A 21,751-nucleotide genomic window follows, 5' to 3' on the forward strand; every position below is an offset into this window, starting at 1 on the left:
TTATTAGGCCAGGCATCCTCAGGCAGACCTAGGAGGCACCATGGGTTGGGTTCCAGACCACCACAATAAAGCGAGTCGCATGCATTTTTTTTTTTTTTTGGTTTCCCAGTACATACCAAAGTTACATTTACACTATACAGTTAGTTAACTGCACAGTAGCATTGTGTCTTTTAAAGTGTACATACCTTAATTTAAAAGTACTTTATTGCTAAAAAATGCTAACCATCATCTGAGCCTTCAGTGAGTAAGAACATCATCAAAGATCGACTGATCACAGATCCCCATAACAAAGATTATACTAATGACAAGGTCTGGGGACTTCCCTGGAGGTCCAGTGGTTAAGACTCCTGGTTCCCATTGAAAGGGGAGTGGGTTCAATCCCTGGTTGATGAACTGAGATCCCACATGCTGCACAGCCCAGCCAAAAAAAAAAAAAGGTTTGAATTGTCATGAGAATTATCAAAACATGACACAGAGACATGAAGCGAGCAGCAAACACGTTTGGGAAAATAATGCCAATAGACTTGCCCAACACAGGGTTGACACAAACCTTGGATTTATTAAAAAAAAAAAAAAAAATTTGCAAAGTGCAATAAAACCAAGTATGCTTGTATTCTCAGTCAACAAAGGTGTATAGTGTGTCTACTGTATCGTGTTTGGAGCTCTCAGAGACCCAAAGACAGCTAACATGCATTTCCAGCTTTCAGAACCCAGCTGTCCAGTAAGCAGAGAACACCTGCATTGTTGTCGTTGTTTGGTCCCTAAGTCACGTCCAACTCTTTGTGACCCCATGGACTGCAGCACACCAGGCTCCTGTGTCTCCCAGCGTTTGCTCAGATTCATGTTCATTGAATCAGTGATGCCATCTAACCATCTCATCCTCTACCACCTCTTCTCCTCCTGCCTTCAGTCTTTCCCAGCATCAGGGTCTTTTCAAATGAGTCGGCTCTTTGCATCAGGTGGCCAAAGTATTGGAGCTTCAGCTTCAGCATCAGTCCTTCCAGTGAATATTCAAGGTTGATTTCCTCTAGGATTGACTGGTTTGATAGCCTTGTAGTCCAAGGGATTCTCAAGAGTCCTCTCCAGCACCACAATTCGAAAGCACCAATTCTTTGGGGGCTCAGCCTTCTTTATGGTCCAGTTCTCACATCTGTACATGACTTCTAGAAAAACCATAGCTTGACTGCTTGACTATTAGGACCTCTGTCGGCAAAGTGATGTACATAAATTGTCATAATATGATGTGACATAACATATAATCCTATACACATACACACACAGGTATTATCAACATTCAGTACATGCCTTCTCCCCCGCCCCCAAGGAAAGTCTGCAATAAGCATAGGTTCCTCTTCAGAAGCCGGCCTGTTGTACACTTATAACTTCTCTGGCAACTCCAAGGCCACTCCCTCTCCTCCTCCTGATTCCCACTGATAGACCATGACTCATCCCTCTGTGCAGACAGACCCTGGAAAACTCTGCTAGAACGCTCAGTTGCATATTGTGTCACGGTTATAATATGTCAGAGGAGCCGCAGCAAGCCAGTGGGTTAACAGCCTGGGCCTCTCTGTGCTCCAATCTTCTCATCTAGGAAATGGGATGAAATGGCAGGGTGAGGGCTCAGTGGGTAAACCCCTGAAGAGTGTGGAGCCAGCGGAACACAGTGAGGGCGCCAAGGAAGGGGAGCTATTGACATCGATGTGAAGTCACCTGTTTCCTTATCTGCCTCCACTAGAGAGGGTGAGCAAGCTGCCTTAAGTCAGCCCTGTGTCCCTGGCGCCTTCCACAGTCCCTGGAAGATGCTCGCCGCCATTCAGTGAATTAAATTGACGTCTTCTCTTCTGCTCTTTTTCTATCCAGTTGATTTTCCGGTCCTGTCAATCCCCACTTCACCATCTTTTCAAAGAGGTGCTTCTGCCACTTCTTCATTGTTACTCCTTAGCGCAGGCCTCCCTGGTCCATGACAGACAGCATCGTCCCAAGCGGTCCCACATTCTCGCCTTTTACCATTTGACTCACCAGAATCTTTCTAAAATGAATATCTGATCCTGTGGTGTGTGGGACCTTAGTTCCCCAGCCAGGGATCGAACCCACATCCCCTGCATTGAAGGGTAGATTCTTAACCACTGGACCACCAGGGAAGTCCCACATGTTTCTCTTCCACAGTACGTTTCTCTAATTACCTGTGAGCATCACCAGATATCCCAGAGTTTCTCAAAGGTCTGCTAATGTCTACTTCACCCAAGCGAACACAAGATCTGACACATGGAACAGTCACTCTTAAAAGGGAGGGGACCACAGCCCAGACCTGGGCAGGAGTGGACATCTCTGTTGATGAGCTTTATCAAGTCTGGTGTGGAGGTCCCTATGCCTGTCCTTCATCCCCCAGGGACCTTGCATTCCCTCCTAGTGGGATGTTCTGAACTCCCCTGACTGTCTTGACACCACTCTCCCGTCCAGACCCTAAAGAGTGGGGGTCACTCAGCAGTCAGTTAAGAGTAGGGGATAACCTCAGCGGAGAAACCCACTGAGGGCTCCCCGTGGGGAGACCTTCTTTCCCCCGCCCCAGTACAGCCCCAGTATGGAGGAAAGGCAGGCTTAGCAGTTGAATCTGGTGGGAAAGAAGAACTCGATCCAGATAGCCACAGCATTTACTGGAAAATGAAAAAAGAAGCATTAATGGGGAGCTAACAGAACCGAACTGCTTTGATTAATTCTCTGGTGCTCCAAAAATAGATCAGGAAAATGAGTCACAAAGAAGAAGTCACATCCCAGTTACGAGAATGGGTGGGAACCTGGACCAGACTGTGTTAGATGCGGAAGTGATACACAGGAAGGATATTCTGCACCATGGGACAGGCACCACTGTGGCTATTCAGACTAATTAATACACCCACTGTGTGCCAAGTATGCTTTATTTTTCACCTTAAGTGCATTATTTTTTAATTTTTAGTAATTTTGAGGCATGTCCCTTCATTCATTCATCTGACATAACATTTCTGACAGCCCTGCTGTATGGCAGGCACCACGCTGGGCACCAGCAAGTCAAAGAATTAATACAACACAATTAAATATGATTCCATTCCAAACAGATTTTGGTTAATGACCACAGGCACTGTACCAGGCATGCTAGAGACCCAAAGAGAGACAAAAATAGATCCCTGCCCCCTGACTCTCTGGCTTCCATTCAGGAAGATAACTTTTAATAATAATCTAAGTCCTTGCAATGAATAACAGGTGAGGCCCTAGTTGCCACCTCCTCGCAAGTAGCTTCCATTGATTCCTTTTCAAGGTCCTGCCCACTGCCCAGAGGTTCTGCAGTTATTTATCTACAGGTCCACCTCCTGCTGAGCAAAGCTGTTTCATAAAGTCTCTTGATATTTGTTTGCCTGGCCTTCAGCACAATGCCTGGCCTGAAGTTAGTCAGTTCAGTTCAGTTCAGTCGCACAGTCGTGTCCGACTGTTTGTGACCTCATGAATCGCAGCACGCCAGGCCTCCCTGTCCATCACCAACTCCCAGAGTTCACTCAGACTCATGTCCATCGAGTCAGTGATGCCATCCAGCCATCTCATCCTCTGTCATCCCCTGTCATCCCCTTCTCCTCCTGCCCCCAATCCCTCCCAGCATCAGAGTCTTTTCTAATGAGTCAACTCTTCGCATGAGGTGGCCAAAGTACTGGAGTTTCAGCTTCAGCATCATTCCTTCCAAAGAAACCCCAGGGCTGATCTTCAGAATGGACTGGTTGGATCTCCTTGCAGTCCAAGGGACTCTCAAGAGTCTTCTCCAACACCACAGTTCGAAAGCATCAATTCTTCGATGCTCAGCTTTCTTCACAGTCCAACTCTCACATCCATACATGACCACTGGAAAAACCATAGCCTTGACTAGACAGACATTTGTTGGCAAAGTAATGTCTCTGCTTTTCAATATGCTATCTAGGTTGGTTATAACTTTCCTTCCAAGGAGTAAGTGTCTTTTTAATTTCATGGCTACAGTCACCATCTGCAGTGATATTGGAGCCCAGAAAAATAAAGTCTGACACTGTTTCCACTGTTTTCCCATCTATTTCCTATGAAGTGATGGGACCGGATGCCATGATCTTTGTTTTCTGAATGTTGAGCTTTAAGCCAACTTTTTCACTCTCCTCTTTCACTTTCATCAAGAGGTTTTTTAGTTCCTCTTCATTTTCTGCCATAAGGGTGGTGTCATCTGCATATCCGAGGTTATTGATATTTCTCCCAGCAATCTTGATTCTAGCTTGTGTTTCTTCCACTCCAGCGTTTCTCATGATGTACTCTGCATCTAAGTTAAATAAGCAGGGTGACAATATACAGCCTTGATGTACTCCTTTTCCTATTTGGAACCAGTCTGTTGGTCCATGTCCAGTTCTAACTGTTGCATCCTGACCTGCATACAGATTTCTCAAGAGGCAGGTTAGGTGGTCTGGTATTCCTATCTCTTTCAGAATTTTCCAGTTTATTGTGTTCAAATCCCTGGAGGTGACAACTGTAGCCAACAGAGAAAGGGAAGAAAGGAAGGGAGTGCCTCCCGCACCCACCTCTTTGTCTCCAGCTCTCACGAGGGGGTGGGGATAGGGGTCCAAGGGTCCAAGAACAACAGTGAGATCTGGAATCTCCTCCGGACTCTTGTCACCTGCCTCTGGGGGGAGGGGGAGGCAAAGATGGCAAGCATCTTTTGAGTTCATTTCTCCAGCTTTCCCCTGGGATGAGTGGACAGTCAGCCCACCTCCTACCCTCTGAGCAGCTGTTTTGGGGTTGTAGATGGACCGTGGCGAATTCCAGCAAGACTCAGTGCTGAAGCAGCTGGAGGTGCTCAAAGAAGAAGAGAAGGAGTTTCAGAACCTGAAGGTAAGGAGAGCCCTGCTTACAGTCACCGCACGGCCTGGATTCTAGGCTTCAGCGCTGATGACCCCAGCCCCAGATCCGAGCAAACTACAGCAGCAAATAAGAAGAGAAAGGCCAGAACTCACCTTTGGGATCTCTCCTCTCCATCAAGTTGGGATCACCCCCCCCCCACCAAGGAGATGAGAGAGTTAACTTCCTCTCCAATCACATTTATAATGAATTTCCATGTTCTGGACTAAAACAAAAAATAATGAAAGGTTCTCACATGACCTTGAGCTGCTGCTGCTGCTGCTGCTGCTGCTAAGTTGCTTCAGTCGTGTCCGACTCTGTGCGACCCCATAGATGGCAGCCGACCAGGCTCCCCCATCCCTGAGATTCTCCAGGCAAGAACACTGGAGTGGGTTGCCATTTCCTTCTCCAATGCATGAAAGTGAAAAGTGAAAGTGAAGTCGCCCAGTCGTGTCCGACTCTTCGCAACCCCATGGACTGCAGCCTACCAGGCTCCTTCGTCCATGGGATTTTCCAGGCAAGAGTACTGGAGTGGGGTGCCATTGCCTTCTCCGGACCTTGAGCTAGCTGCTCTGAAATAACAAAACATGCTGGGCAAGACTGGCTTTCCCAGGTGGCGCTAGCGGAAAGAACCCACCTGCCAATGCAGGAGACGTAAGAGACAGGAGTTCGATCCCTGGGTTGGGACGATCACCTGGAAAAGGAAATGGCAAGCCACCGCAGTATTCTTGCCTGGAGAATTCCAGGGACAGAGGAGCCTGACGGGCTACAGTCCATAGGGTGGCAAAGAGTTGGACATGACTGAGCAATTAAGCACACACTGGGCAAGACCCTACTTGAATACCTGCCAGCATCCTGCCCAGGCTAATAATCCACACCCCCACTCTGGCCCCCTGCCTACCTCCCCTACCTTCCTCCTATCTGTCCCTGGCCCTTCCCCACTGTCCATCAGGTGATGTGACAAGGCTCTCCCTCCGGCCCCTGCAGGACCCCACCAATGGCTACTACAGCGTCAACACCTTCAAGGAGCACCACTCGACCCCCACCATCTCGCTGTCCAGTTGCCAGCCGGACCTGCGCCCCACAGGCAAGCAGCGCGTGCCCACTGGCATGTCCTTCACCAACATCTACAGCACGCTGAGCGGCCAGGGCCGCCTCTACGACTACGGGCAGAGGTTCGTGCTGGGCATGGGCAGCTCGTCCATCGAGCTCTGCGAGCGGGAGTTCCAGCGGGGCTCGCTCAGCGACAGCAGCTCGTTCCTGGACACGCAGTGCGACAGCAGCGTCAGCAGCAGCGGCAAGCAGGACGGCTACGTGCAGTTCGACAAGGCGAGCAAGGCCTCGGCCTCCTCCTCCCACCACTCCCAGTCCTCTTCGCAGAACTCCGACCCCAGCCGGCCCCTGCAGCGGCGGATGCAGACGCACGTCTGAGCATCCCAGACCGAGGGTGGGGGACGGGTCGGAGCTCGGTCTGGCTCTGCAGAGACTTTGCAAAGGACCCCGGAAGCAGCCGCCTTCAGGACAGCCCCGAGGGCCACCACCCTCCCCGCAGCCCCGACCGATGGAGCACAAACGTGGGCCTGGCGGCAGCGCACACAACTTACAAGTAGAGACACGGGAAAAGGAAGCAGCCGAGAGGAGGTGTGCTCTTTACCCGCCTCTCAGTCCCGGCCTTTTTCTGGAGGCCCTCCTCCACCTGCTCCTCCCACAGGCTCCAGAGGCAGCTAAAACTCTGCTTTTGTGAATTGTACCCGTTGCTGCCCGCCAGCCCTGCCCCCATTCTTGTGCTTCAGTACCGCAGCCCTGGGAAGCAGGGGGTCAAGCACTCCCCGGTGCTGAGCTACCCCAGCGCCCCCTGCCGCTCCCAACCTCCGAGGCTGGGAAGCCAGCGCCGGCCCTGGCCCTTGGCCGCCACCCCAATTTGTTCGGTGTTTTGTGTCCATACTCTTGCAGTTCTGTCCTTGGACTGGAGGCCTCTCAGCTCTGCAGTGGGACTGGTCTAATCAGAGACTGTGTCTGGGTGGGGGGCGGGGGGGGCAGTTGGGGGGAGAAAGAGGGAAGGAGGGGGAGTGTGACACGCGGGGACCCCTCGCCAGGCTGTGTGACCCAGAGCCTTCCCTACCCCTGCTTCGTGTACTCCTCCTCCCCCACCCCTGCACATTCAGAGTCAATATAAGGAGTGTGAGAGCTGCTCTGGTCAGGGTTCTTTAAACAGCGGTTGGAGAGACTGTGTTTGGGGATGCATGGGGTTTGAGGGGACCAGCAAGCAGGCCTTTCAAGTGATGAGACTCGCCTTCTCAGCTGAGCCTAGAGGCACCCACAGAACCGTGGTCCTGTCTTCAGTACAACTGCAGGGCCACTAGAGGATGCAAATCAGCTCCTCATGCCTACCTGCCACCTGAGAATAAACATTAGGGGCCCTGCCTCCAATAGATCCATTCTGTTCTTTTGTTCCTGCTGAGACAAGGGGAGACCCCAAGAACTCAGAAGATGCTTTGGGAACCCAGGGTTCCTGGCCTGGCTTTCCTTCGGCTTTCCCAGGCAGTGGAGAGCTCTGGTTGCGATGGCAACAAGACCTAGAGGCAGACTCCTCTAGGAAGTGCCCAACCCAGAGGGCACACGAAAGCAGGGCCTCACCAACCACCTGACTCATGCCAGATACAGCTCAGGGGCAAAGGGGCATTGGTGGGGTCCTTCTAGGCCTTTCTTCTGGAAGTATTCTGCAAGGTCAGCTCCCTCCATTGGGGGTTCAGGGGAGGAGGCCCTCTTCAAAGAGCCTGTGCCACCAAGCACCCCAACACTGTGAGACTCAAATGATGTTCCAAGAATGGCTTTGTTTGGGTGGAAAGCTTGGCGTGGTGATGGCCAACAGGCTGGCATGGATAAACAGGGCCAAATTAGAATGCTCACTCTGTGAGCTTTGCAGAAGCCATGTTGTCCTGAAGGTTGAAGTTTCCTCCTAAGTTTTAGCCTCTTCTCCTCCAACTTTCCCTGGAGTCCTTACCCATCATGGGAACCTTCATCATGAAAGGCTGCTTCTCTCCACCATTGCTTCCTTGCTGCTAAGTCGCTTCAGTCATGTCCGACTCTGTGTGACCCCATAGACAGCAGCCCAGTAGGCGCCTCTGTCCCTGGGATTCTCCAGGCAAGAACACTGGAGTGGGTTGCCATTTCCCTCTCCAGTGCATGAAAGTGAAAAGTGAAAGTGAAGTCGCTCAGTCGTGCCCAACTCTTAGCCACCCCATGGACTGCAGCCCACCAGGCTCCTCTGTCCATGGGATTTTCCAGGCAAGAGTACTGGAGTAGGGTGCCACTGCCTTCTCTGATTGCTTCCTTGGATGGCCTCAATCCACAGACTCTATGCGTAGCCTTCGTAGCATCTCCACTCAGAGGATTTATCGGTTTCCACCATATTTCCTATTGCTTCAGAACCTCCCATTTCCTTTATATCTTCCTTTATAGCCCCCAAGCCGGAGGGAGTAGAAACTGATAAAGAAATGTAAGTGAGCATCCCAGCCCCACAGCTTGCTCCTGGTACCAGAGCACCATTTCTGGCCCAGCACATATTCCTGTGGGCTCCAGCTTAATTTTTTTTTTTCCCAATAATTGCTAACATTTTAAAATTTTATTTGGCTATGCTGGGTCTTCATTGCTGTGCAGGCTTCTCTTTAGCTGTGGCAAGGAGGGGCTACTCTTTGTTACCTAGCAGAGGTTTCTCATTGAGGTGACTTCTTTTGTTGCAAGGGCTCTGTGGGCTATGGGCTCTAGGATGCACAGGCGTCAGTACTTGCAGCACGTGGGCTCAGCAGTTGTGGTTCCAGGGCTCGAGACCACAGGCTCAATACTTGTGGCACATGGGCTTCGTGTGGGATCTTCCCGGACCAGGGATCGAACTCGTGTCTCCAGCATCGGCAGGCAGATTCTTTACCACCGAGCCACCAGGGAAGCCCTCTGTCTTCTAACCCCACAAGCCCTCTAACCCCACAAGCCTTCTTTCCCATATATGTCTTGCCTTTGCTATTAAAGAATAAGGGTCTAAGATCAAATGCAGAATGCCTTGGTGTGCTAGAATAGGAGGAGGATGACCTAAAGACAATCTGTCCATTTACTTCTACGCTTCCCCACCTTGGAGGCGGGTGGAAAATTGACCTTCTAATCCTCACCACAGACTACCTTGCCCCTTACCCCCTGCGCAATCATCACCACCCCTAATACACAGTTCTTCTAAAAGAATGGAGGTGCCCATTCTTTTCTTGGAGCCCAAGGTTATGGCACAAAATAACCTGGTAAGAAATATGATCTTCTGGAGAACAGAACCCTCTTTTCCCTCAGAGGCTCAGACACTCCTAGGATGGGGCTGTGGACATCACAGAAGATGGGGCTACCCCCTGAGCCCTCTCCAAGGAAGAAACACAGCGGAGAATCACTGAAAGGTTACGAAATCACACGTAAGGCCTTGGTGAAAGAGAAGAACACAGGTAGGTGAAATCAGTAGGCTCTATCACCAAGGCATTGAGAAGGATGCTGGACTGAGCCGTGCACATCCTTTTACCCCTCTGGCCCCATTTACTTCTCATGCAGGAGTGAAAGGCAAAAAAAGTTGGTAAAGGGAAGTGTTAAAAAAAAAAAAAATTGAAGGCAGTGGGAAGCCCTGAATTTCCCTACAAGTGACCTCACATCAACTGAAATGAGTGCTTCACATCCGTAATCTTATTTAATTCCTGCATTTCTACAAAGTATCACCATTTAACAGACAAGGGAGTGAGGCTTAAGAAACCAAAAGACCAGCCCAAGGTCACAGAGCTAACAAGTGACATGTGTGAGATTAAACACAGATGCTTTCCTCTGTGACATGTTTCCATCCACAGCAAAGGCCTAAGGCCGCTTGCATCCTAGAAAACGGCCGGTGCTGAAGGCCATAAGGACCCACTCGGGGGCGGGCAGAGGAAGGGCAGGCTGCAGCTCCAGTAGGAAAGCAGGACTGGCATCCTCCACCCCCAGTCCCCGAATGACCGGGAGCAACTTCCTGGGAAAGGGTGTCTGTGTATCAAATCACCCCCCACCCACAACGCCCCATTCCCAAGGCCAGGATCCAGCTTTCCGATAGCTTTACAATTCGTTATTGGCTCTGAGTCACTGGCCGAGGGCCCGGTTTCTAACTCTCAGGCTCGTTATCAGTCTGGAAAGCCCAGGGTTATTTCCACCATGTCTTCAACTCTCATGGAATGGAAGGTGGTCTCATACAAAGCCCCAAAGCCCCACCATAGTAAACCCATCTCTGATGAAGACGACTGAGACAAGTGCTCTAAAGGCACAGGCCTTGAAGCTGCCTGGGAGCTTCCAGAGAGGAGGGGAACACGAGAAATAACAGCAAACGTAATAAGGCTTTTGGGAGATTTCTCAGAACAGGAGAAAAGAAGCCAACAAAAATTCCTTTGCACTGCCTATGTGGGGGTGGGGGAGGGGTACACACGGGGCACAGGGCCTTTGCTATGAAATGATCAGAACTGAAACGCCAGGTACACACTCCAGGAGTCCCACCAGCCCTTCCCAGGTACAGTGCATGGTTTGTGATGCCACCAGAAAAAAGGACAAGGGGGGGGGGGGGTCCTGTAATTAGTTTCTTCTAGGAAGTTTCCCTATAAAATCAACTCTTTGTTGAAATAAAAGTATAAATATTTAAATAAAAATGATCCTAATTTGCATATAGATGTTTATTTCAAAAACATGAACATTTAGATATAAACCAAGGACATTTCAACCAAATCTTGATGTCTACTTCCCCTTTAAAGAAGCCTCTTATGGAAGCTGTTTTTAGGAGCTGTAACCACAGGCCAGCCATTTGCACCTTCAGCATCAAAACTACAGATCTCTGAGAGTCACTGATCACACACTCCCTTGCTCTGACGTTACTTCTCAAATTCAGTAAGACTCATCTTTTCCCCAACTCCCTGTGTTTCCATTTTCCTAACTAGGTCATCAGTTGGGAAAAATGAGACAATCCCAAGCTACTTTTCTTTCTAAACATAAGGATTTATTTTCCTGGATGAACACATTTGTGCTGCAGGAAGAGGCCCGTCCACTCTTTCCCTCTCTAACTGCTGTTCTTCCTGGCTCCATCTCTTCCTCCTCTCTGTTGGTGAAATCTTGGACATGTACTGAAAGCTTTTGGACCACAGGTCCTGTGGTTTCACACCTACCACAGCCCTCATCTTTACAAGGCCTTTTGTGAACACATGAGATTCACAAGATCCATCCTTGAGTTCTGGTCTACATCCCTGGGGCCTGTATCTGCCTGCCATTCCATGTTCTCAGAGCTCCTCCCTGGGCCAGCCGGCTCAGCCCACCCACAGGGCTGGGATAGCCTCAATCCCTGGTCCAAATGCCTCCCTTGTGCTCACTGACCAGGGAGCCCCGGCCACACAAAGGAACTTCCTTCTGTTGCTTCTCAAACTATGGCCCTTGGAAAGCTATGAGAACAGTCACATAAGGCTTCTCTATAGCTGTCTTCTTTGGAGTGACTCTAAAGTACTAAGATTCAAAGACAAGGTATGTGAAGTTTCAAGAAACAGGTCTTCTTAGGGAGAATCGGGGTCTTATTAACTAGACCTTACCTGAAATCTACTCCTCCTTATACAAGACTAGGAGTGCCACTCAGAATAAAAGCTGAATATAGGGATTTATCCCTGCAAAGGTCATCCTCCATTAAGCAAACACAGGTTCAAGGGAACTAGGTTCAAGATACCATCTTCATCACCTTTGTAAAGAAATTAAAGGGCCAGGGCCTTGCTGCCCAAGGATTAGAAGATAAATCCACGACACTAGTGGGGTCTGCACTTGGGAGAAATACTGAATGGAGAAGGCATTAGTGATAAAGTGATACAGATAAAGATTCAGGGCTTCTACAGCAGAATTTTCAGATGAGAATTTCCTATCTGACTTTTAATTAAAATTGTCTCTAGCTCTCTTGCCATGCAGGGCTACAGGTGGAACAGAAATGTACAGGAAAAAAAGCACAGAACTGGAAAGAATCTCCCTACCAGACTGTAACTTGTCCTCTTGTTGATATTTTTCTTTAGGAGAGAAACACATTTTTAGGCAAGTGAAGACACTCCTTAAGTGTTAAAGTTGGTGAGGTACATAAATGATGTTTTAGGAAACCTCAGAATAATAGTTCTGGAACAGCTTAGTTAAGTAATTCCAACTTCAACTCCCTGGGGTGATTCCTATCATTCCCTCCACCAGTTCTATTCTGCCAGTCTTGCAAGATTCTTGAGAGGAAACAAGAGGGGTTTGAGGGGTGAGGGGTGCAGTACTTTAAATTGGTCTTCCCAGGAAAGCTGAAATCTGGCTCCCAAAGTAGTTTTTCCTAAAGCCTTTTGTCAAATCCTCTGTGCTGACCCTCCTATACCGGACTGCACTCCCCAGTTTGCTCCCAGCTGCCTGCATTCCCTTTACTTGAAGAGGGGGGCCCCCAATACATTAGGGCCCCCCCAAATCTGTCATCTAATAAGACCTAAGGTTCATCTCCCTGCCTCAATTCTCAAGTACAGAATCCCCATAAACTCTAACAAGAGAGGTCAAGTCACTAAGAAAGATCTGGTCAGGAAAACAGTCCGTTAACTACTGACATACACACACAGATCCCTCCTCAAACTCTTAAGTTGGAAAGATTTCCTGGAATCACATCCGGTACAAAACCAAGGAAATGCTCAAAACTAACAAATAATTTTCTGAAGCTATAATTAAGACATCAAAACAGTCAGATGGTTTGGGGGGAGCTTACCAACTATTAAGATGTACTTCTCAACCTTTGTTTAGCAAACTGCCCTGGTAGGCTGCCTGCCATGGAAACGTTGTTGTTCAGCCCTCAGACCAGGCAGACTCTTTCCAACCCCATGGACTGCAGCACACCAGGCTTCCCTCTCCTTCAATATCTCCTGGAGTTGGCTCAAACTCATGTCGAGAGAAACAGATAATGCCACCCAAAAAACACCTTTCTCCAAAAGCACCTGAGAGTATCTGACTTCAACTTGAAAACCATTGCCAGAGAGCAGTTTGAACTCACAGTTCTTTGCTGTTTTCTGCGAAGCCTGCATTTGAGTCCTCTTACCAGCCTCTTACCTTCCTCTGCTGAGCTTGTTGGTGACTTGAAGACAAACACTTTTCTGTAACTAGCCCTACCTGGGCATACGTTTGACCTTCCAGATGGACCTCACCTGTTTCATATGCTTTCAGGTATTCTCCATCATGCAAAAAGTAGCTTTCCAATCTAACATTGACATCATACTTTACAGTCGACCCGATGTTTTTCCAGACATATTCCCACTAGATCCTTAAAACCTCCTTGTGGGACAGGCATGCGTAATCACTATTTTACAGGTCACGTGACAGAGCACGGTTTTGTGTGTGTGGGCTTACACCTAACTGCCTCACAGACAAAACCGCTTCCGAGTTCAAACTTTTCGCAGGCTGCTGGCCAGTCTCTGGGGGAAGGCAATTGGATGTATTCATATCCTCGGAAAGTGTCAATAAAAACCTGAAGTGCTCAGCACTTTCACTTGATGTGAATACAGAACATCATTTCGACGTGATGACGGACTAAAGACCCAGGCTCTGTCTTGCCCAGCTAGGAAGTGGAGCTGGTTGTTCCGCCTCTTCTCCAGGCCTCTGTGGCGGAGAGATGGGGCGCACGGTCTACAACGCACTGGGCGGATCTCCTCCGATGGCCTGCAGCCCGAGTCTGTGTCACCCCCGCCCCAGCGGTGACATCAACGTAGGTCACATGAGCCAGCCCCGGCGGGAGTTCAGACAAGCCCCCTGGAAAAAACCGTGGTTCGCCTGCAAACCAGGCAGACAGACGGGCGCGGGCTCAGCGGCCGCTGCCAGGCCCGGAGCCGGTTGCCAGGGAGGCGCCGGCCTCTCAGCACCCCGGGAGGCCCCCGGGCGCACCGCGCTAAGGCGCCGCTCTGCCCGGGTGGCCCCTGCCCCGCGATAGCGGGGCCGACGACGCGTGCGCTGCACCCGGCCTCCGCCCCCGCCCGCGGGACAAAACCGCGCCTGCGCGTAATTAACGCGGCTCAAGGGCACCGGGGATTAGCCTGGGTTTTGCACGCAGACTGTTGAGTTGGAAGAGGCCCTTGAGATTATCCTGTAGTCTAGACGACCAGGGCAGTGGTTGCGGGTGCTTGTTAAAATTCCAGATTCCTGGGCTCCATCCCCAGAGGCCTGGGTAAAACCCGAGAATCTGCATTCTTAAATCACACCCAGATGATTCAGCACAGGTGGTCCTCATTGGCTGGACCCTCCCTCCTATTTCAAGGAATGTAGGAATTGGAGCACAAACGTGGAGAAGTGATCAGCCCAAGGTCGTACAGAATTAAGTGGCAAGCAAGTCAAGTACTTTCCCTCTGCCGTGCCCTGCGTCTCTCCTGCCTCCTTTTCCGGGCAGGTGGGCTGGCGGGCAGTTCATCCGCATTGGTCAGGCTAACTGAAGAATGGCAGGCCCTTTCTCAGAACTCAAAAGAGCCCCAGCCATCAACTCCTCATCAAAGCTCCACCACCTGCCCTGGGGCCCCTGGTGCTGCCTCTGTCCACCTGCGATTGGGGTACCCTGGAGAACGCTGAGCCCATGCCCCCACCCAGGGAGCAATGGCCAGTTTGGGGGGTATACACACCCCCTTCCCATACACACTCCTGTGTGGATGTAATCATGGAGGACTGTGTGTAGGCATCACACACTTCATGCAAAAATGTAAATCGCTCCCATGTCTACATGCGTGTGTGTGTGTGTGTGGAGTTTGGCGGGGGGAGGGGTATGAGTTTGGTTTCTGGCTCGAGTTTAGGCACATCCAGTAACAGGCAGTGGCCCCAGTCCAGGACAGCTGGATCATACGTGCTGACAGCCACTTTCAATGGCCTGCGCGGGGAACCGGACACTCCCATGCAAACCCTCACAAGCAACAGCTGCAGATGCACCAGGAATAAGCTGAGCAAGGTTCCTGCACACACTGAAGCCTGGCGGGGTCAGCAAGGCTCCCCAGGACAAAGCTGGCCCATGTGGAGGAGAAAGCAGGGGGCCTGGGGCTGCGGCCCTATTTGCTCTCACCCCTGGGGGGACAGCAGCTAGCAGAGGGGTTCTGCCAGGTTTCTGAGAGAGCAAGTCCATCCCCTGCCATGGTCCTCTGCTCCTCCGAAATCTCTGCCCCTCCTTATCTGTCCTGTCCCAGCCTCACCGTCTCAAAACCTCAAGGCTGCAACTCTTTCCGAGAAAGCCAGGAACACAGCTGTGTGTCCCTTCCCTCTGGGGGAGGTCCGGCTCTCCCTCCTGGCTCCAGATGTAAAGGCACAGTTGGGAGAGTGGCGGGAAGCCCACTTGGCAGCTTAGTAGGGTCTGGGAAGATGGGAAAGAAAGCCGGGCAGAGACCGGCAGACAGCAGGGCTATCACGATTATAAAAACCTGGGCCGCGGGGAGAGGGGGTGGAGGACAAAAGCATTCCATCATTCCATCGCCTGGCCCATCGACTGCTCACAGGCCTTGCCAAGCCCTCAGACAACACCCGTGCCCTGCCCATCCCAATTCTGGCTGCCTGGGCCCCTGGCAGGACTTTCTGTAAACTCCATTTTATGATTCCCACTTAATCTGAGAAGGAAACTTGGCTTTCTTTGTCTGTCTCCACCCTTGTCCTCAAACACACACCTTCCAACATGTGATTCTGGAAACAAGGCTGGTGAGGGAGAGGGAGGGGAATGAGGGTGCTGCCCCTCCTGCCTCTGGAGCGTAAACCAGGATGCAGAGCCAGGCTAGGTGTCCAGCAGACAGGGCCGTCTGGGCACCAGTCACTTGCCTGCTATGTCAGGGTGACAGTGCATGACTTGGCACCACCCAAGCATCATATTCAGTAAACAATGACTTCCCAAATAACCCTGGCCCTCCTGCCCACCACCAGGCGAGGGGGCCCACCGCTGTGGCCCGCTCCCCATCCACGTCTTCTTCAATCCGAAAGGACAAAGAGTATCACAGCTGCTTCTGTTTTAGGAAAAATAGTTTAATAATTTGTAACCTATTTTAGGTCACTTCCACCATGGAGCCCCTGTGCCAGTGCTCTTCCCAAGCCTGCTGGGAGGGAGCAGCCCCTCTGTGGGGGGGTGGGGCACCACCCACTTCAGACGCCCCACCCTCCTGGGAGGCCCGCTCTGGGCCTAGGCCGTAGTGGGTGCGTCACTTCTGTCTGTGTCAAAAGTGAGCAGAACACTGTCATATGCCCCCTCTTCTGGATGCCATGGGGCCAGCCCACAGCACATTCCTACCCCTTAATTAAATAGCCCCTTAAATAATCTCCTGGCACTGGCAGAGAGGGGATGCCACAGAAGCAAGCCCCCATGCCCAGGCGCAGCCCCTCCTGCCCCAGGGCCTCCACCCTGACTCCATCTGGCCTCCACCAGAGCAGCCAGGGGCACGGCCTCATCTTAGACCTGGCCCCCTCCCCACACAGGAGAAGGTGAGTCCAAGCCGGCCATGCTGGCACCTGGCACCCCCAGAGGCACGGACCGGGGCCGCTCAGCAGGGTGAGCCGATGGGAACAGCCCTTGCCCGAGTCAGAAGTAAGTGAGGTTCTTGACCGCTCCGATCTCCAGCATCCGCTTGATGGCCAGGGCCTCCTGGGAGACATTGTGGCCTGACCACTGTGGAGACAGCCAAGGAAGCAAACTGAGGAACTTCTAAGCAGCTCTCTGGCTCTCCCGTGACCCCACGCCCTGGAGCTCTGTTCCCCAGGCCGGCTCTCGCAAGGAAGACAGAATAAGGAGGATGCTGGCCTGGGAGTCCAGATGCCTCTCTCTGTGTGACTCACAGGTGAACCATCTCTGGGCCCCCAGCACCACCCTCACTCACTCCGTGTCCCCAGGCCAGTTGGCTCCACCCAGTTCACCAGCAGGGACCACTTACCATCATGGACTTGAGCGTGATATACTCATAGTAGTGAATGGACTGCTTCTTCTGGTGGGCGTCTGGGTAGCCGAAGCCAGCAATGTGTACCAGGTCACAGAGGTGGAGGGCCAAGGTGATGGCCAACAGCCCTGTGGTGGGCTTCTGAGGGACAAGGGGTGGGCAAGGTATTAGAGGGAGCCAGAGTCTTTCAGCATCTCTAGGCCACCGCTCTGCAACAGAATCTTCTAGTATCATGGAAATGTTCATCATCTGTGCTGTCCTATATGGCAGCGAGGAGCCACGTGGGGTTCATGCAGCTAAGGAACTGAACTTTTTATTTGATTCAATTCTAATTAAATTTTAAATAGCCTCCTGTGGGGAATTCCCTGGTGGTCCAGTGGTTAGGACTCTGACTGAGCTCTCACCGCCAAGAGCTTGGGTTTGATTCCTGGTTGAGGAACTAAGATCCCACAAGCCATGGGACACAGCTAAAAAAAAAAAAACAAAATAGCCACATGTGGCTCATGACTACCATATGGCACGCTAAAGCTGTGCTTAGTCACTCAGTTGTGTCCAACTCTTTGCAACCCGGAGGACTGTAGCCCACTAGGCTCCTCTGTCCATAGGGATTCTCTAGGCAAGAATACTGGAGTGGGTTGCCATGCCCTCCGCCAGGGGATCTTTTCAACCCAGGGATCAAATCCAGGTGTCCCACATTGCAGGCAGATTCTTTACCATCTAAGCCACCGGGGAAGCCCAAGAACACTGGAGTGGGTAGCCTATCCCTTCTCCAGGGGCTCTTCCCGACCCAGGAATCGAACCAGGGTCTCCTGCATTGCAGGTGGTTTCTTTACCAGCGGAGCTACCAGGGCAGCCCTACCATATGGCATAATACAGCTTAATACCTCTGGGGAAGGATGTATTAAGACCTTTGGGGATGATTACAGAATGATGGTAATGACAACAATAATAATAGTATCTATGACTTTCAGACCACTTGCTATGTGCCAGACAGTATCTTATCTTACCCCTATGTCATCTCATCTGTATGTGCTTGCTCAGTTGCACGTGACTCTTTGTGACCCCACGGACTGCAGCCCACCAGGCTCCTCTGTTCATGGGATTCTCCAGGCAAGAAGACTGGAGTGGGTTGCCATTTCCTCCTCCAGGGGATCTTCCCAACCCAGAGATCAAACCCACATTTCCTGCTTTGGCAGATGGATTCTTTACCACTGCACCACCTCTCATCCAGTCCTCACAAAAACACTTTGAGATCGATACTTTTACTAGCCCCATTGTATACAGCTGGGAAACTGAGGCTTAGAACTATTAAACAAGTCTCTCCAGGAGTAGAAAGGTTCTGCTCTCCATCCTGGAGAACCATACCTCTCCTGGAAGCCCCAGAGCACTCACACTCCCGGGCTGTGCGCCCTTCATGAGGGTGGGCTCTGCCTTCCGTAAAGTGGGGTCGGCAGTACCCCCCGACCCCCCACCGTAGGGCCTGCTATGAAGATCTCAGTTTCTCCACCTGCCCCTAATTCATCCACAGGGATGTGCCACCTTACAGCCTAACCTCACACATCCTCTTTCTTGGCTGGGATGACCTACCTTCCAGACCTCAGTGCCCACTCCCATTGACAAGCCACTCCCCGGAACTTGTCAGACCCCGCGAGGCCGGGTATTCCCCAGGGCCCCTTTCTGCGCTCTCCTATCTGTCACTTCCTGCCCCAGCCTTCCCTTTCAACCCTGTTGCTTTTACTTCCACTGTGTTATCTCAACCCATTCAGACCTCTGCCAAACCACACATTCATCACCTTCTAGCAGCTCTGCCTGGACGTGGGCTTTTTAACTAGTCAAACCCTCCTCTCCCCCTGTATTCCTGTCATTGTTAAACATATTACCATCCACCCAGTTGTGCTGGAAACCTGGAACAATCATACAGCCCTCAATTTCACCTTAAAATCAATGCTGCTGCTGCTAAGTCGCTTCAGTCGTGTCCGACTCTGTGCGACCCCATAGACTCTGTGTGAACCCCACCAGGCTCCCCCATCCCTGGGATTCTCCAGGCAAGAACACTGGAGTGGGTTACCATTGCCTTCTCCGAAAATCAATGCTATAGCAGGAGAATTCTAAGATGACCACCAATGACCCTTGCCCTTGAGAGTGTGTGTAACCTACGAAAATGATAAGATATATTACTCTGTGTTAGATTGCTTCATATGGCACAGAGGACCGGAAGATAGACAATCCTGGTGGGCTTGACCTCCTTTCATGAGCTTTTACATCCTGGTCTAGAGGTCAGCAGTGGAGGAAGTCGGACATGTGAAACACAAGAAGGATTTATCACGCATTGCTGGCCTAAAGATAGAGGGGGCCGGACAGCAAGGTATGTGGGCAGCTCTTAACAGGTGGAGGGTGTCACCCCAGGCTGAAAGCCAGCCACGAAATGGGGACTTCGGTCCTGCAACCACAAGGAACCAAATTCTTCCAACAATAGAAATGAACTTGGAAGTGGATTGCCACTTTGAGCCACTAGACAAGAATGCAGTCAGACTGCCAACTTGATTTCAGCCTTGTATATTCTAACCAGAGAATCCAGCCATGCTGTATTGGACGTCTGACCTCCAGAACTATGAGTCAATACATGGGTGTTGTTTTAAGCCGCTAAACTGTGGTCATCTGTTAGGCAGTGACAGGAAACCAACATGGATGTCAGGTCCATCCATTTCTTCTTCCTTCTGCTAGAAGCCAGGTTCTTGTCCTCATCTCTGGCTTCTCCCTCTAGCCTTCACCCTCTGCCATCAGGGGTGTAAAATTCCTCCTTGCTGTCCCCCATCCACCTCCACGAGCACTAGAACTCAGTGCCAGGGGCGCTGCTTGGTCTTGCCGAATGAAATACCTTTCCCCAAGTGTCTGCTCCCTGGGCCCCATGACCCCTTAAGGCCCAACTCTGGTCTCACCTCTTCTGATGGTACCTCTCCGGACAACCCAAAGCAGAGGTCTACGCCTCCTCCAAGACCCCACAGCACTTGGAACAACTCTCTGCCAGAGCATCTTACCACTCCAGGTTACAACCTGTGTGTTTATTCTGCTAGGCTGAGTTTCCTTAGTGCAAAGAGCATGTCTTACTCCCCGTGTATTCAAAATTGGGGCCTGGTGCTAAGCAGTTACGAAAGCAGGCATTCAACACAGGAAGTTGAATCATAATAGATATTCAGTAAAAAATAAAATCATAGGGAGTTCTCTGGTGGCCGATGGCCTAGTGGTTAGGAGTCCAGCTTTCACTGCCATGCATGCGTGCTAAGTCATTTCAGTCGTGTCCAACTCTTCACGACCCCATGGACTGTATGTAGCCCACAAGGCTCCTCTGGCCATGGGATTGTCCAGGCAAGAATAACCAGAGTGAGTTGCCTTTTCCTCCTCCAGGGGATCTTCCCAACCCAGGGATCGAACCCACATCTTTTATATCTCCTACACTGGCAGATGGGTTCTTTACCACTGATGCCATGGATTCAATCCCTGCTCAGGAAACAGATCTCGCAAGCCGTGTGGCACAGCAAAAAAAAAAAAAAGAATAAAATCATTTATACAAAATTTGGCTAATATTTATTGAGCATTCGCAGTGTTCCAATCTTGATGATAAGCACATTACATAATTATGTTTTTAAATCCCAGAATGGCTATTGGAAAGGTCAGTACTGATCATTTCTCCACCACTCAGATAAGAAAAAGCCTCTAAGTGGTTGACTGGCCCAAGGCCATACAGCAGGCAGCACCTTGAGTCCTTTCTCTGATAGTTACCTCTGTCTCCTACCCAACACAACCCGAGGGCTCAAAGACATGAGGAAGTACCTGCTTGAGATGCTACCCAGTATGACGGAGCCCGTCAGCCAGAGACCACTAGAGAGCCAAAACCAAAACCATAACTTGCCGACGCATCCTGCCTCCCCAGACTGCCACGCCTAGCAAACCAGGGTACACAGGGCCAACTGCAATTCTTTTAACTTCCTTAGACCAAAATGTTCCAAGATCAGATCACAGATAAAGTGATCAAATAGTAACAGAAGGATCTGGGCTGGGCTCCATGTTCATTTGGGCTGGGCTCCAAAAACAAGACTATGACTGTCCAGAATTCCCTGGCTGACCAGTGGTTAGGACTCTACAGTTTCACTGCTGGGGGTATAGGTTCATGCTTGGTTGGGAACTAAAATCCCACAAGCCACATAGTCAAAAAAAAAAGACTACTGCCTGTCCCAGTAAATCCCCAGGGTACAGATTCTGATCAGTGCCTGCCAAAACCATCCTCTAACTCTAGCCCCCAAGCCATAAAAACACCCTTCCCTGATGCCCCACTTTGGCGATGCCTCTGGGCATCTCAAGAATCTGCACTCTTGGGCTTCCCTGGTGGCTCAGTGATGAAGAATCCACCTGCCAACGCAGGAGACACACGTTTAATTCCCGGTCCGGGAAGACTCCACATGCCTCGCCACAACTAAGCCCGTGTGCCACGGTCACCAAGCCTGTCCTCTAGAGCCTGGGAACTGCGACTACTGAGCCCACGTGCCTCAACTACTGAAGCCCAAACACCCTAGAGCCTGTGCTCTGCAAAAAGAGGAGCCACCGGATGAGAAGCCTAGGCACCGCGACTGGACAGTAGCCCCCTACTCACCACAATGAGAAAAGCCCATGTAGCAACGAAGACCCAGCACAGCCAAAAATAAATAAAAGTATATAGTTAAAAAAAAGAAAAAACTTGCCATTTGTTCTTTTAAAGAAAAACAAAGAAAGAGTACAAACTCTGCCTTGCTGTAAACATCAGTGCACCAGCCTCATTACAGACAGGTGTGTGCCTGGGGCCTGTGTTATTCAGACGCATGCCGCCCTCTCCACTGGTATTCTCCCTTCGTCTGGGGTCCTCCGGACCTCCCCAAGCCTCTGGAAGTCCC

At 50.8% G+C, this 21,751-nt stretch overlaps 2 protein-coding genes across 34 annotated transcripts in view; one reads left to right on the plus strand and one right to left on the minus strand.

Moving 5' to 3' along the window:
- KIRREL3 (kirre like nephrin family adhesion molecule 3) overlaps positions 1 to 7,065 on the plus strand; it is a 604,223-nt gene extending 597,158 nt beyond the window's left edge. For all 5 annotated transcript variants that reach the window (XM_086383694.1, XM_086383695.1, XM_086383696.1 and 2 more), the window contains 2 exons: positions 4,783 to 4,869; positions 5,863 to 7,065. In XM_086383694.1, the coding sequence (XP_086239820.1) occupies positions 4,783 to 4,869; positions 5,863 to 6,306 (531 nt within the window). In that variant the 3' untranslated portion in view covers positions 6,307 to 7,065. The remainder of the gene's footprint in view (positions 1 to 4,782; positions 4,870 to 5,862) is intronic.
- Positions 1 to 21,751, minus strand: part of ST3GAL4 (ST3 beta-galactoside alpha-2,3-sialyltransferase 4) — a 111,079-nt gene that overhangs the window by 47,159 nt on the left and 42,169 nt on the right. For 12 of the 29 annotated variants that reach the window (XM_086383727.1, XM_086383741.1, XM_086383737.1 and 9 more), the window contains exons 10-11: positions 16,824 to 16,967; positions 15,904 to 16,561 (exon numbers count right to left, since the gene is read on the minus strand). In XM_086383727.1, the coding sequence (XP_086239853.1) occupies positions 16,475 to 16,561; positions 16,824 to 16,967 (231 nt within the window). In that variant the 3' untranslated portion in view covers positions 15,904 to 16,474. Of the gene's footprint in view, positions 1 to 2,897; positions 4,834 to 15,903; positions 16,562 to 16,823; positions 16,968 to 21,751 lie in introns of those variants that run through there. The other 17 variants (XR_015157565.1, XM_086383717.1, XM_086383721.1 and 14 more) reach the window with 3 other exon arrangements.

Source organism: Bos grunniens, chromosome 29 (assembly GCF_055505025.1).
Source record: "Bos grunniens cultivar Pamir isolate PY7600 chromosome 29, Bosgru_T2T1.0, whole genome shotgun sequence".
NCBI lineage: Eukaryota > Metazoa > Chordata > Mammalia > Artiodactyla > Bovidae > Bos > Bos grunniens.